General features: G+C 45.5%; 1 protein-coding gene across 1 annotated transcript in view; it reads left to right on the top strand.

Moving 5' to 3' along the window:
* Positions 1-1,722: 1,722 nt before the first annotated feature.
* SHISAL1 (shisa like 1) overlaps positions 1,723-15,364 on the top strand; it is a 48,130-nt gene continuing 34,488 nt past the window's right edge. The window contains exons 1-2 of the mRNA XM_036758417.1: positions 1,723-1,804; positions 5,962-6,175. Of these exons, the coding sequence (XP_036614312.1) occupies positions 1,738-1,804; positions 5,962-6,175 (281 nt within the window). The 5' untranslated portion in view covers positions 1,723-1,737. The remainder of the gene's footprint in view (positions 1,805-5,961; positions 6,176-15,364) is intronic.

Below are 15,364 nucleotides of genomic sequence, written 5' to 3'. Positions count from 1 at the left end.
CTTCCAGTCCCTGATGAATCTGGGTCCAGACCAGACTTCAGACGAAGGTTAGAAGGCAGTGATGTCATGGCTTCTGGGCCTGGGATCAATGCCTGAGGGAGGCTGCCAATAGGAACCGATGTGGGCAGATTCCACCTCAGGCACATCTTGTTCCAGGAGTTATGAAGGATAGAAACTCCATGGGCAGAGAGAAGTTTCCTTTCAGAAATGGTGGATTGGATTATAGGAAATCTAAGTGGCGAGATCTCAGGGACCATCTAGTCCAGTTCACCCAACAACAACAATAATATTTGACCCTTACATAGTGCTTGCTATGTACCAGGCATGGAGACCAAAGGTTGAGGAACATAGGCAGCCAGCCAGCCTTGTTCTGCCCGGTCCTGGAGGACTGAACCAGGAGCATGGGGAAAGTGGAACAGAAGCAGATTTCAGCTTGATAGAAAGAAAAGTACAGAACAGTGAGAGCCGTAGAAAAGTACCCAGGAAAGCCTGTCTCAGGAGGTAGTCAGAGTCTGCAGGAGAAGGAGAATTTTCCTAGATGCCAGGGAAAGGGTTGGAGTAGATACCATCTGGTTTCCATTTCCTCTCTCAGATTCTATGAAGTCCATTTCCCTCTCTGAGCCTCAGTCTTCTCATCTGTAAAGTGGTTGTAATAATGCTTGTACTGCCTTCCTCCCAGGGCAGTGGGGAGCAAATGGGCTTTATAAAGCATAATATCCTATAGAAAGGGGAGCTATCAATTTTTGACGATAGCAATTTACAAGGTAACTAGATCTCAGCTTCTGGTCTCATCTGAAAACCTTGAACAAGTCACAAGTGGTTCTTGGAAACAATTTTCATAGATCATAATTCAATTCAACAAACACTTATTAAATACCTACTATGTGTCAGGTAGCATGCCGGGTATTAGGGATAGAAGGGGCTCATATTCTACCTGGGGAGACAACATGGGCACTTAGGAAGAAGTACGAGGTGATTTGAGCAACTGGGGAAGCCAGGGAAGGAGATGGCACCTTAAGAGGAAGACAAAGACTCAAAACATGGTGGAGGGTGGGGAAGACAGCCTAGGCTTGATAGTGAGAGATGGAATACTAAGTTGGGGGAACAGACAGCAGGTCAGTTTGGCTGGAACAACTTGTTGAGCACCATTCATTTATTCAAGAAATATTTATTAAGTTAGACTATACTCCCCTGTGCATGGGAACTTGAGTTCCTAAAAGCACTGATAAGGCATAGCCTCTGCTCTTAGAAAGCTCCCAGTCTAATGGGGGATAAAAGGCAGTGACTATAATGCATATTAGTATATTATAAATCCATGAGGGCAAAATGTAATGAGATTGAAGGAGGGAGAAATCACTTCCAACTAGAAGAAGGGACCAGCAAAGGCTTCCTGGAGGAGGCAACATTGGTGTGGGGCCTTGAAGGCAAGACTTACGAACATAGCCCCTAACCCAGGTGGGCTGTGGGGATGTTTCACCTCGGCTTCCTCTCTTCTGGCTTGCAGAACCTAAGTAAATCTCAGTGACCTCCTCTGGTCCCCTCCTGCAGCCTGGAGGTAAGTCAGGGTTTTTAAGCCTCTCAATCAGCCCTCTCCCCCACTTAGTCAAGGCTCCCGCTGTCTGCCCAGACTCCTCAAGAGCAATGCATCAGGACCCATGGTAGAGAGACTTCTCCCTAACAGGTTTGCTTCCTCTCCTTGTTCAGGTAATTCCCTGGCGGATCAATGACAGCCAAACGATGACAAGTTGTGGCCAACAGTCCTTGAATGTGCTCACGGTCATTCTCTCATTGCTGTTCTCAGCAGGTAAGAAAGTCTCTGCTAAATTCATCCTCTTGGGATGGGGCTGGGACTTCAGGAGGAAGCCCGGGGAGGAGACAATAGCAGCCACTGTCCATGGTCGGGAAGAACCAGAGGGTCAGATGGGGCCACATGGGAGGGAGTGAACACCTGAGATAATACAAGGAATTCCATTCATGTCGCTCTAGGAAGAGCCCGGGGGTCAGGACAGTCAGAGTCATGGATTTCTGCAGGGGGGTGAGGTGGTTGTGAGACCTCAGCAAGCAGCGAGGAATAGGGGGAAGAGGGCTGGATTTTAGCTTATGAGTTCAAATCCTGACTCTCCTTGTACAGCCTTAGGCAAGTCATTTCCCCAACTCTGGACTTCAGTTTTCTCAAGTATGATGGGGTTGGACAAGAAAGGTGCCCTCTGACCCTAGACCTCTGAGGCCAAGGGCTCACTTCTGTGAGAACAAGGTCTGTCTCTCTACCCAATTGCCCTGCCTCAGTTGAGGGAGAATGTTGACATTGCAGTCCCTGGGTTCCAGCCTCAGCCCCTGCAAAGCAGAAAAGCTTGGAGCAGGTGGCCAGCTCCCTTCAAGCTCAGGCACCATGGAGAGGCCAAGACTCCATTTTAAAGAGCCACATTAAGAGTGGTTTATCCATTCAGGCCAGGAAGCCTTTTCTGCTCCTTGGATCCCAGCTCAGTGCCTAAGGAGCAGCCATTCCCCATCACTAGCAAACACCACTGACCTTTTAAAAATGTATTTCTAGACCTTCCCTCTCATTTTCCTGGTGCTGAGACTCAGGTACTTACAAGGCTGTTCAGGCATCTCTTCGATGGTTTCTTTCCCTGAGATGTGCAATAAAGTGTCTCCCACAAAGAATGAGTGCCATTGGCCACTTCCCAGCTTGCTGTCCCTGTCCCTGACTGTCCCTGAAGCCACAGAGAGGTGTGGCACAGGAACATGAGCTGGAAGAGGCAGTCAGAGCAGAACAGTGATGAAAGAGAGAACCAGTAGGGTGGGGGAGAAAGAGCCCAGCCAGGGTAGCTGGGACCCCTGGCTCTGACACTCACTGGTGCTATGACCTTGGGCAGTCCCTTCCCTAATCCTCTGTAAAAAGGCAGGGATGGAATTGAGATGACCTCAGAGGTCCCTTCTGCCTCTGGCACTCAGGTGCTGAGATTTGAGGTCCAGAGATCTGTGTTCAAATCTAGCTTTAACATTTTGTTAGACATGCAGCCTTAGTGGAGCCCCTTCCCTTGTTTGGGCCTGAATTTCCTCATCTGTAAATGGAAGGTTTGGCCTAAGTAACATCAAAGGCTCCTACCAGCTCTGAATGAATGCTTCTATAATCCAGATTCACTTCAGCTCCCTGGATTCGATGTTCTTTTCTATGAACTACAAGGTTGAACTAGGTGTCCTCTGAAGGACCTTGTAGCCCTGACATTTTGGAACGTGGAGACTAATTAAAGAGAACCTAATTATAACTCTCATTCCCATAGCCGCTGAAGATTTATAAAGCCCTTCCTCTCACTGACGTTGGAAGCCAAGTAATACAGGTATTATTTTCCCCACACCCTACAAATAAGGAAGGTGAGCTCCAGAGAGGGTGAATCATCTGCTCAAGGTCACACAGCTAGTAAGGGCCAGACTGGACCTAGAATTCAGGTCTCCTGACACCAGATCCCCAATGCCACTGACTGCAGGACTTCCTGACTTTTCAAAATTTGTGGCACTTCTAGTGTTTTGCCCAAAACAAAACAAAAAAATCCTTTGCAGTGGGAGAAATCTGAGCATCTGACTGGAACTCATGAAAAATGACACAGAGTAATTGCCGACATGGACGCCTGCCCATTGCTTAAAGATAGTCATTAGGAGGCCGAGAGGCTGCTCTATTCTTCTCCTTTCTTGGTCTTCCTTAGTCCCATAGTGGATCTTCCCTGTGGTGGAGGTAGGATTCTGTCTGCCAAATTCACCTTTTGTCAGCTATAGAACTAGAGGGGCCTGAGACATGGAGGATAATTCCTTTAGTTTAGAGAAGAAGAATAAACTCTGGCCCTTAATTTTCTTCACCTGCAAATCAAAATCAGCAGAAGGGTCTGTCTTGCTCTGTCTGGCAGAGCATCATAGGTTCAGAACTGGAAGGGACATTGTCAAGGCTAACCACCCCACTTTACAGATGAAGAAACTGAGGCCCAGGGGGGAATTGCCAGGGGTACAGGTCACCCAGGAGTGAATTTGAGAAGCAGCATGGTCCCAGGGTGAGAGATGGATCTGATGCTGACCCTGAAGCTCAGTAGAGATTAGACTCAGTGACTTCTAATGTCCCTCATAACTCAAAGCCAGTGATCCTAAGCCAGGACTCACACCCTGGCTTCTCGCCAAAAACCCACCCATTTCTCCATTGCACTGATTTTAGCTAAGTACTCAGAGAAAGGCTTCAGCTTGCCTGGGGTTGGAGAACTTTAAGTAATGGACCTTGGAGCTGAGCTTTGTCCTTTTCTGTGCAAAGCCATTTAGTATTTAGTCAGTCCTGCTCATTCACCCAAAGTCCAGGTGTCCATCTAGCTATTTTGTCTACACCAGTCACCCAGTGTATACTGAGCACTTACCACGTGCCAGATTAGCATGGAGGGCACACAGTGAATAAGCTGGGTCTTCAGATCAGGACTTTGGGCTGGAAGAGACCTCAGAAATGATCTAATTTGATCCCCTCATTTTACAGAAAGGGAAACTGAGGCTTGGGTGGGGAGTGTCTTACCCCAAGGCTCCCCAGGCACCAAGCAGTGTAAGGAGTCAGAGGGAGGTCTAAAGGAGCTCAGCCCTTCAGGCAGCTCCAAAGCCTCCTCTTCCATGAAGTATTACCAGGTTATCGTAACGTCTCCCTCCTCCAACCTCCTTTGTGTTTGGGGGTCACAGAACTGGAGCTGGAAGGGCCCTCTGAGCTCCTCCAGTCCCATTCCTTTCCTTTACAGTTGGGAAACGGAGGCCCACAGAGTGACTTGTCCAGGGTTACACAGTCAGTAAATAACTGAATTAGGGTTTGAATCCAAATGTGACTGCAAATGTAGGAGGAGGTCAGGGAAAGGGGTGAACTCAGCATCAACCCACCTGCAACAACTGGTCAGCTCCAGCACCCGGACTGGAGGAAGGTGGTAGGACTTAGGTGGGCTTTGCAGGATGGCTATGGTCCATTGGAAGAAAGAACAGAAAGTTAACAGGATCCTGGATCTAGTGCCAGGAGGAACCTTAGAGGGTGTCAAGTCTAAGCCTCCCGTTTTTCAGAGGAGGACACTGAGGGTCAGAGAGCTGAGGAAGTGACTTGGCCAAGGTCATACAGATAGGAACTGAGATAGAATTTGAATTCAAGTCTTCATAAGTCCAAGTTCAGGGCCCTCTCCACTACATCGAGCTACCTTCAAGGGGAGTAAGGGGAGTAGGCTGAGCCTCGGTACTCAGAATCAAGGTCAGAATTCTGGAATTCTACAGACAAGGATTAAGCACGTACTGTATGCAGACTTAGGGGTGCCAGCTATGGGGATACGAGGATGCAGAACACATGGTCCCAGCCCCAGAAGGTGCAGAAACTGCTAAAATGTAAAATGGGAGATAAGTGGACAAGAGGAATACGGCCAAAATGAAAATGGAGACCATATGAGGGAGATATCCCTACTTTCCAGGGATCTGGGAAATCAGGGAAGGCTTCATGGAGGAGGTAGCATTTGATAGGTCAGAGAAAGGGGATGGGAAGGGAATCCTGGGCTTGGGGGATAGCACGAACAAAGGAGGCAGGAACGATATGTTTAAGAGCAGCGAATCGTCTGTTTTGTGTAGAACACAGAAGATGCGGTGGGGGAGCGATGTGAGGTGAGCTTGGAGCCAGCCTGGGGAGGGCTCAGGGACGCGAGTTTTATCCTCTTGGTGGCACAGGGCCCCGAGGGCATCAGCCCACGAGTTTTCGGGTCAGAGCTGAGCGTATGAAGATGACTCTGTCCGTGGCGTGGGGGGGGGGGGGGGGGGAGGAGGGAGGAGGGGCAGAGAACGGGTCAACTCCAGCAGGAGGAAGGAGGGAAAGCCTCCTCTCCTGGAGAACACACTGCGTGAGGAGGCCAGGAGAGGCCAAAGGCGCCCGAGCCGGGGCCGCATCACAGAGTCCTTCTCCGCTTGTTTGTTTTGCAGCGCTGTCCGCACACTTCAGAGTCTGTGAGCCCTACACGGACCACAAAGGTCACTACCACTTTGGCTTCCATTGTCCCCGGCTTTCCGACAACAAAACCTTCATCTTGTGCTGTCACCATAACAACACGGTCTTTAAATACTGCTGCAACGAGACAGAGTTCCAGGCCGTGATGCAGTTGAATCTCACCAGCCAATCCGAAGGCTACATGCATAAGTAAGTGGGTTCATTCAGAGCCCTGTTGACCCTTATCTTCAAAGGACCTCTTTGGAGGAGAAAGACCACAGGGTTTGGACTCAGGCTTGACCTGGGTGCGAAGCCCTCCCCTGACCCTGCGCAAGCACTGGGGTGACTCTCTATCACTTTCCCCATCTGTAAAATGGAAAAAAATAATCCGCAAACTACCTATTGCTGCCATCCAACATTGTTATAAAGCAAAGTGCCAGAGAAAGGAGAATTACTGTTTGGGCATCCTTCCTTCCTCTGGCACCAGTGCCTGCCCCCTCCACACTCACACACACCCAGGAGAAACATCAGCCCCTTATTTTGTTAGCTTATAAGACTAATTACCCAATACTGTCTGGCTTCCAGTCCCCAAAGCTCACGTAGCCTTCCGCCCAACATAACTCGAGACGACACAGAACAATAACCGTGTTCTCAGAATTCCAAATGCTTTGTAAACATTAACAAGCCCTAGCCGGCCTGTTAAGGACGGGAGGCAAATGTGATCGTCACCTTGCTCCAGATGGGGAACACAGTCCCCGAGGGAGGCAATTGGTGCCAGAATGAGAATTCAAGTGAAGGAATTTAATATGAAGAGGCAGAGAGCCTGCTGGAGGCTTGGCAGGCAGAGGGCTCCAACTTTTCAAATGGAGTGGAGAGGGGATTTTTTTTAATCCTTATTTTTAAAACCATGTGTTTCTATAATCTGCATATTTGCATGTGATTTCACACTTAAGCTGCTGAATGTTTCAGTGTTTGGTTCCTGAAGCTCATTGAGCAAATTTCAAATGAACCATTTGTCTCCAAGAAAAGAGGGAATCATTGAGTCTTAGGATCATGAGCTCTTCAAATCAGAGCATCCTAGAATCTTAGCATCTTAAACTACAGTATCCTTGAATCTTAAAATTGGAATATCCTACAATCTTAGAATTAGAGTATCCTGGAGTCTTAGAACTGAAGTCTCCTAGAATCTTAGAATTAGAATATCCTAGAGTCTTAGAACTGAAGTCTCCTAGAATCTTAGAATTAGAATATCCTAGAGTCTTAGAACTGAAGTCTCCTAGAATCTTAAAGTTGGAGTATCCTAGAGTCTTAGAACTGGAATATCCTAGAATCTTAGAACTGGAATATCCTAGAATCTTAGAATTAGATATCCTAGAATCTTAGAACTGGAATATCCTAGAATCTTGGACCTAGAATATCCTAAAATCTTAGAACTGGATTATCCTAGAGTCTTAGAACTGGAATATCCTAGAATCTTAGAATTTAAGTATCCCAGAATCTTAGAACTGGAATATCATAGAATCTTGGAACTGGAATTTCACATACTCTTAGAACTGGGGTATCCTAAAATCTTAGAACTGAGGTATCCTAGAATCTTAGAATTGGAATCTCCTAGAATCTTAGAATTAGAATATCCTAGAGTCTTAGAACTGGAATTTCACATACTCTTAGAACTGGAATATCCTAGAGTCTTAGAACTGAGGTATCCTAGAATCTTAGAATTGGAGTCTCCTAGAATCTTAGAAGTGGGGTATCCTGGAATCTTGTACTATGGTATCATACAGACTTAGGTTACAGTTTCATGGAATTTTAGAATGGAATTATCAACTCTTAGACTACAGTATCATAAATTTTCTAGACTCAAGTGTATCTTATATATTATATCTCATATAATACATCTTATCTAGTTATCATAGAGTTTTAGACTTTAATATCTGAGTATCTTAGGATCTTAGAATCACAGAATACAAACCAACAAACCCAATTTAACAAATATTTAAGTACCTATGCCAGAGGTACCTGGGAGACAAAACAAAATTATTCCTGAGCTTTCTACTCTTATCCCAGGATCAGAGTGTCTAAGTTAAAGAATTTATAGGTTTAACTTTTAAGTTTTGCCCCAAGACCCAGCTTGAGAGAATTATTTTATAAGCATAGTATAGAATGTCAGAACTGGGCAGGTCTCAGAACAGAGAATATTAGATCTGGGAGGGGCCTATGAACAAGGAATGTCAGAGCTGGGAAGGACCTTAGAACAGGGAATTTCAGAGCTGGGAGGGACCTTAGAACAGGGAATGTCAGAGCTGGGAGGGACCTTAGAACAGGGAATTTCGGAGCTGGGAGGGACCTCAGAACAGGGAATTTCGGAGCTGGGAGGGGCCTCAGAACAGGGGATGGCAGAGCTGGGAGGGGCCTCAGAACAGGGGATGGCAGAGCTGGGAGGGGCCTCAGAACAGGGGATGGCAGAGCTGGGAGGGGCCCTGCAGAGTTGGAGGGGAACTTAGAGGTCATTTAGTAAGACCCCCTCATCCTGCAGATGAGGAAATTCAGTTCCAGGGAAGGATAGTCGCTTGCCCTGAAGATCATACCAGTGACCAGACAGCCAGCATTCATGCCTTGGGCCCCCAGTGCAGCAATGTCCCACCCAATCCCTCACTGCCTCCGTGAATGTGAGTCACTGTTGTCTTCCATATTATTAACTGTTGGGAATCATCCCTTTAATGGAGGAGAGCTGGGGGAGTCGAGCTGAAAGTGAGCCGAACTGAGCCAGTCTCCTCTCCCCACTCAGCCTCACCAAACCTCTCTGCTTCTCCTTGGCATATGAATCAGCCCCAGAGGCGGAGCTGGTAGCAGCCAAAAGGGTAACAAGCTTGGTGATGGATGCCTGATTTATTTGTGTTTTCTGAAAGAACAGAATGGCTTGTTTGGGTTGGGGCTCTTTGGCAGATGGAAAGCCAGGCCAGGCTGCAGAAAACTGTCTGATGGGGGAGCTCACCAAAACAAAAATCAGGCTCCCTTGGGGGTCAAGTGGATGGCATTCAGGGCATTGGAAAAGGGAGAGGAGCATCAGGAACACTTGATTTCATCATTTGCCCTGGGCAAACACTTAACTTTTCTGAGCCTTGGTTTCTAAATTTGTAAAATGGGGAGAATCAATCAACAAGTATTTGCCAAGTCCTTATATGACCCAGCCACCCTACTAAGTGCTGGGGATACGAAACCAAAAGAAAAACAGTTCCTGCCCACAAGGAGCTTACATTCCAGGGAGACAGACAGGGAGACAACATTTTGAGTTTGTATAGTAGGGAACTGCTGTCTAAATAAATCTATCACAATGCAGAAAGTACAGATGTAAAAACCCGGGCTTTCCTATGCTTAAGCACTAGTTCAGAGAGATAGAAAAATCATCCCTGAACAGATTTTTGGACAAGCTTTTATAGAGAAGATTATATCTTAGAAACAGAGAACTAATTCTTTTATATATTGCTATCTTGTACATTTTTTAGGCTAAAGAAGTTAAGAAAAAAGATTCATAATCTCATGCTTCCTTCAGTCTCATAAAAGTTGAACAAACTTGGTTATGCAGAGTCATAATCTTATACATCCCCAAGGAAACAAACCTAATTAAACAAACTGTAGGTAAACTAAGTCAGGCTACTGATTAAACTACATTTAGAAGGTTCACAACTAGGCTGATGGGGGGGAGAGGAGATTCACATGTGTATAGAAGCTGTGTCAGAATTCTTTCCTTAAGTCAAATTACTTTGGAAGTCTCCAGTCCCTTTTTCCATTTCTTATCTGAGGGATGTTAGATTGTCTTACTTTAACACTAGTATTCCATGAATTAGTTTTTGGTCAAGTGAGGTTGATGTTAACTGGAGACAGGCTTTCAGTTAACCAAATGTTTGTAGAAGGAATGGTCCTGAACCCCAAACAATAAAAATTAATAAAAAAAAGAATTCAAAGGTGACCAAATATAATCAACAGCCCCTTGAGGCTTTCACTTTTGTCTTTGTATCCCCAGCACTTAACACCGTACCTGGTACACAATGGAGGCTTAATAAATGCTTATTAATAGATTGATTGTCATCATTGGATATTCATTCACCTGCCTTACAAGGGTATTTTTTTTAAAAAAGAGCTGTGTAAAATCTTCAGCTGTCAAGAAATGAGTTGTTGGGGAGATGGAGGTGATCAGAATCACTTCTGCTTCTGCCTCTCCTGGGAAATTTCTGGCATTCCCCTCATTCACAGAGAGAGCTTGATGCTCAGGAGAAATCCCTGAACTTGGGATCAGGAGACATGAATTAACACCATAGCCATCACTTCCTAGACCCCACAACCCAGTTCCCTCACTATCCTCACTGGTTCTCTCTCACTGGAAGTTTTCAAGCGAAAGCTGAACAACCATTTCCCAGGTGTACCTAACAGGGTATTTTCCTTAGCTATAGGTTTGATGATATGATTGCCCAGCTCCCTCTGAGTCTGTGATAACCTCCCGTCTTTGGAGATGCTCCAGTTTGTCAAAGTCCCTCTTAAAGTATGGTGCTCAGTTCTCTGTGGATTGCAAATGTTCATTGACCTGTAACAGGCTCTACCACATAGAAACCATTGTCTAGATAATCCATTATCTAGGAACACTTCCATCAATATTCACCTGCAATGCCTCACCACAATGTCAGGGTGACCCTGGGCTCTTGAAGACTTGGATTCCAACCTCTGACAGGTGCTTCTTGGCTAAAACAACATTAAGTCTGGGCCCAATGATGAAGAATGTGTTTGTGGTCCAAGAATCAGCTGAGCTAAGTTTCAAGAAACTCATCATCAGATTGGCTACAGATGGCTAAATTTTTCCACCAAGCAACTCTCAAAGTGCACTAAGTCATAGAGAGGCTGCTATCTGTGTCAGTGGAGAGAGCACCCACACCAAGAAATACTCATGTCAAAATTATGGTATCTCTCCACTGTCAGATCCAAATGTGAACTAGAGAAGCTGTGGAAGTGACCTTTGAAGAGTGACCAGATGACATCCTAATGGATTGAAATAGCCCTTGTAGAAAAATGCACACATGGGATATTTTTCACTGACATGAGTGTAATTACAGGGAGAAAGTTTGTCTCTGCAGATCAATGATTTGCTTTCAATCATCAAAAAACATAAACTCTATGGCCCAGCTTATTCTCCTTAATGCCTTCACTCCTCCATCCTCAGCTTGAATGTCTCTAAGTGATGAAAAATTTAATTTTACATCTTAAGCCTAAATCTACCACCTTGTAATTTATCCAGGTTTTGCCCTCTAGGACCAAGCAGGACAAAGTTAATCCCTCATCTGTGTGGCAACCCTTCAAATACTTAAAAATAGCTGTTATTCCCCCTCCCCCAAAGTATCCTCTGTCTCCAGTTCCCTCGGGCAATCCTCCCATGATGTGGTCTCCTTTCTTGTACTACCCTAGTCCCCCTCCCGTTGCTCCCCAGCTCATCAATGGACTTCCTAAAAGGTGGTGCTTAGAACTGAACTCCAGACTCCATTGGGGTAGTCTGAGAAGAGAAGAGGTCAAAGAAACTGTCACCCTTTTTCCCTCTGGCCCCATAATACATCCTGAGAGTCAGCACCAGAAAAGATTTGCTGGCTTTCCTTAGGCAATTTCTACAGAAAGCCCTTTGCTCTCTCATTTTAATATTATTTATCATGTTACTTCTGGATGGAAAGGCTGTTTAGATGATGCTGGCTCCCGTTGGGCTGTTTTGGGTCAGGTTATCAGCACTGGTTCTGTTAGAAGGTTTATAGCTCACAAATTGCTTTTGGAGACATATTTGTTTATTGCTTGGGAAGCACTGAAAGCATTTTCAGTCAATAAATAACCCCCAAATGCACTGGAAAGTCACATCTGTGGCTTCTAGTGCCCATGATGGCATTCAGTTGGAAAGGGCCGGGGGGGGGGGGGGAGAGAGAGAGAGAGAGAGAGAGAGAGAGAGAGAGAGAGAGAGAGAGAGAGAGAGAGAGAGAGAGAGAAAGAGAGAGAGGGGGAGAGAGAGAGAAGCATCTGGATAGGGTGAATTTTCTGGATCACAGTTTTCAAGCAAAAATTTACCTGTCATAAATGATTCTACCATGTAGGATCCCAAGACTGGTGCCGTATTTCAGAAGGGACACTGCCAAGCTGGAGGTTGTTCCAAGGAAGGTGACCAAGATGGGAAGACCAAGATAGAAACTGTAGGAGGATTTATTGAAGAAACTGGGGATTTTTATCTAGTCTGTAAGTGGGAAGACTCAGGTGGGATCCCCTTTGCTGACAGTCTTCACCCAGCTAAGAAATTGTCCTGGGGCAGACCAACTTGATTAATTCTGAATGGAGCCAGAGGATAGAGCTAGGACATAACCACTTTTCAGGAATACTATAAAGGGGATTCATGCTTTGCGGAGATGTTGTCCTAGATGACATACCGGAATAGAGGCTCAATGCAGGTAAAGACTAGGTCCTCCTTTAGAACCAAGGGTTTTGCACATTTTTAAAAAAAATGTCCTTTTTTATTACAGACTTAATAAATGTCAATAAACATAAACACTTCAATGTACAAAGAAAGAACAGAAAAGGGGAGATGAGGTGGGGGTAGGGAGTTGTAGATGAAATTGTGAATCTCTGCCCTGCACTATTGGTTCACATGTAGGAGAAGGGCTGGATCGCTGATTTGACTGAGGTAAGAAATACCCAGTGATGAAACTCTCTCTATTGATACATGTGGGCAACTTCTCAGTCATTTCTAGTTGGACATTTAAAGCTGGAAGGTATCTTAGAGGTCACTGAGTCCACTTCCCTCCTTTTACAGATGAAGAAACTGAGGTCCAGAGAAGTTGAGTGGTCAAGGTCAAAGAAGTGAAGGATGACAGGGCTGGGGTTTGAACCAGACCTCTGACCACAAATCCAGCATCCTTTCTCCTCCACCTATGCCATGTTGGCTTTTCTTAGAGAGTTGAGAGAGTTGTCAGTCACACAGCTAGTAAGGATCAGGAGAAATTCATTCAATGTTAAAAATAGTAAAATATTAAATTAGCCTCAAAATATTGATCAATATTTTATTTTTAATATTTACTAATATTAAGTTTTTAATTAATAAGAGTAATTTGTTTAATGCTTGCCATGTGCTAACCACCAGGGATTCAAATACAAGCAGAAAGATGGAACCTGCCCTCAAAGAGCCTACATTCTTTTTTTTTTTTTTTGCTTTTTTTTTTGGAGGGGGGAAGGCAGGGCAATTGGGGTTAAGTGATTTGCCTGAGGTCACAGAGCTAGTAAGTGTGTCATGTCAAGATTTGAACTCAGGTCTTCCTGACTCCAAGGCTGGTACTGTACTCATTGAACCACCTAGCGGCCCCTAAGAAGCCTACATTCTAATGGATTTGAGGCAAAGGCAGAATTTGAACTCATGTCTTCCCAACTCTAAGACCATTCCTCTGTCCACTGTACCATAGTGTATCTAGGACATAGAAGCATTCTCTGTGGTGGTGGTGGTGTTCAGCCATTGTTCAGTCATGTCTGACTCCTCCTGACCCATTTGGGATTTTCTTGGCAGAGATGCTGGAGTGGCTTACCATTTCCTTCTCCGGCTCATTTTACAAATGAGGAAACTGAGGCAGACAGGGTGAAGTGACTTGCCCAGGGTCACACGACAAGTGAGTGTCTGAGGACAGATTTGAACTCAGGAAGAAGAGTCTTCCTGACTCCAGGCCCGGAGCTCTGTGGCGCCCCCTAGCTGCCACCATGTTCCCTGTACACAGTAGGCATTTCATGTGAGTTCCCTTCTACTTGAGGTTTGGTAGCATATGCTTTGTAAGGGGATGAATGAATACATTAATATACCAATATAATATATAATATAAATAATACAATTAATATAACAAAACATGACAGTATAATATATATCAATAATAGTATGAGACTTGGCATTTACGTACCTTTTAAGGTTTGGAAGAACCTTTGTGTACGTCGTAACAGCCCCTGGAGATCGGGGCTACTAAAATCCCCATTTTACAGAAACTGGGGCCTGGAGTTGCCTCATCATGCGTTGATCTACTAGTAAATGACTGACACCCAGCCTGAAGCCCAGCGCTCTGTGTTCACCAGCACCCGGGCTCTCATTGTCCGTATGGGAACACCACCAAGGCAGGCTGCCTCTCCCAATCACTTACATTCTCTGATCATTGCCTGAGGCACCGAGAGGTTGACTTGTCCATACTCACACAAGGGTAGGATTTGAACCCAGGTCTTTCTAAGTGCAAACCCAGCTTCCACAGCATTGCTTTTGAGCAGACAGGAGCCTGCTCAGTACAAGTCGGAATGCTCTTCCCAACCCTCTGCTCTCCCCAGGCTCCGATTACTCCTGGATGCCGACGTGCAGATTAAAACAAACCCTGGCGGCCCAGCCAGCCAGGGAGGCTGCACACTCGATTCGACCAGAAAACATTTATATTCAGGAAACTATAAAAACAAGCTCTCCAGGAAGGGAAAATTGGAAGCAGGCCTGGGTTTGAGGAGAAAGGATTCCGTGCAGGACTGAACCTCTGACAGAGAGGACACTTAAACCCCTTTTGGGGGTGCCTGTTGGAGAGGGCCCAGGTGTAGGGAGGTGGAGGGGCTGGTGAAGAGGCTCCAGAGAGTCCCATAGCACCCTGTCAGTCAGCCCAGACATGGCCAACCTGCACCCAACTGGGTTTTGTTGTTTGTTTCTGAAGCAGGATTCCACAGAGAAAAGTAGAAAAATAGCTCACATTTTTAAAGTGTTTTAAGGTTTGCAAAGTATTTTTCAAATTAAATTTTATTTTATTTTCAGACCCGCCTTCTATCCCTCATGCCTCCCCCCTTTCCCATTAAGAAAGTAAGAAAAACAAACTCCATTATAACTGTATACTCAGGCAAAATAAATTCCCCCATTGGCCACGTCCAAAAACAACATGTCTCTGTACTCCAAGGTTCAGCCTCTCTGGCAGGATGTGGGCCGAATGTTTCAGCATGAGTCCTCTGGAATCATGGGTGGTGATTAAGCCAATCAGATTTCCAAATTCTTTCAACTCTCTTGGTCCATTCAATCTTATTGTTACTGTATAAACTGTTCTGGTCCTGCTCACTTCCCTCTGTATCAGTTCAAACAAGTCCTCCCAGGCTTCTCTGAAACCATCTCCATCATCATTTCTCACAGCCCAATAGTATCCATCACATCCCGTATCCACATATCCATATATCCATCCACATTCCACCATGGTGTGTTCAGCCATTCCCCAGTTGGTGGGCAGCACCCCCTTCAGTTTCCAGTTCTTGTGAAATAGTTTCTAACCATCAGCTCCTTTGACCAGGTCAGGTCAGGACTAGAATGCCAAGAAGGGGAGCCTGGAATTTGCTCAG

The sequence above is a fragment of the Trichosurus vulpecula genome, chromosome 5 (assembly GCF_011100635.1).
Source record: "Trichosurus vulpecula isolate mTriVul1 chromosome 5, mTriVul1.pri, whole genome shotgun sequence".
Taxonomy (NCBI): Eukaryota; Metazoa; Chordata; class Mammalia; order Diprotodontia; family Phalangeridae; genus Trichosurus; species Trichosurus vulpecula.
The sequence above is the reverse complement of the archived record's forward strand: the minus strand, read 5'-3'. Positions and strand labels throughout refer to the sequence as shown.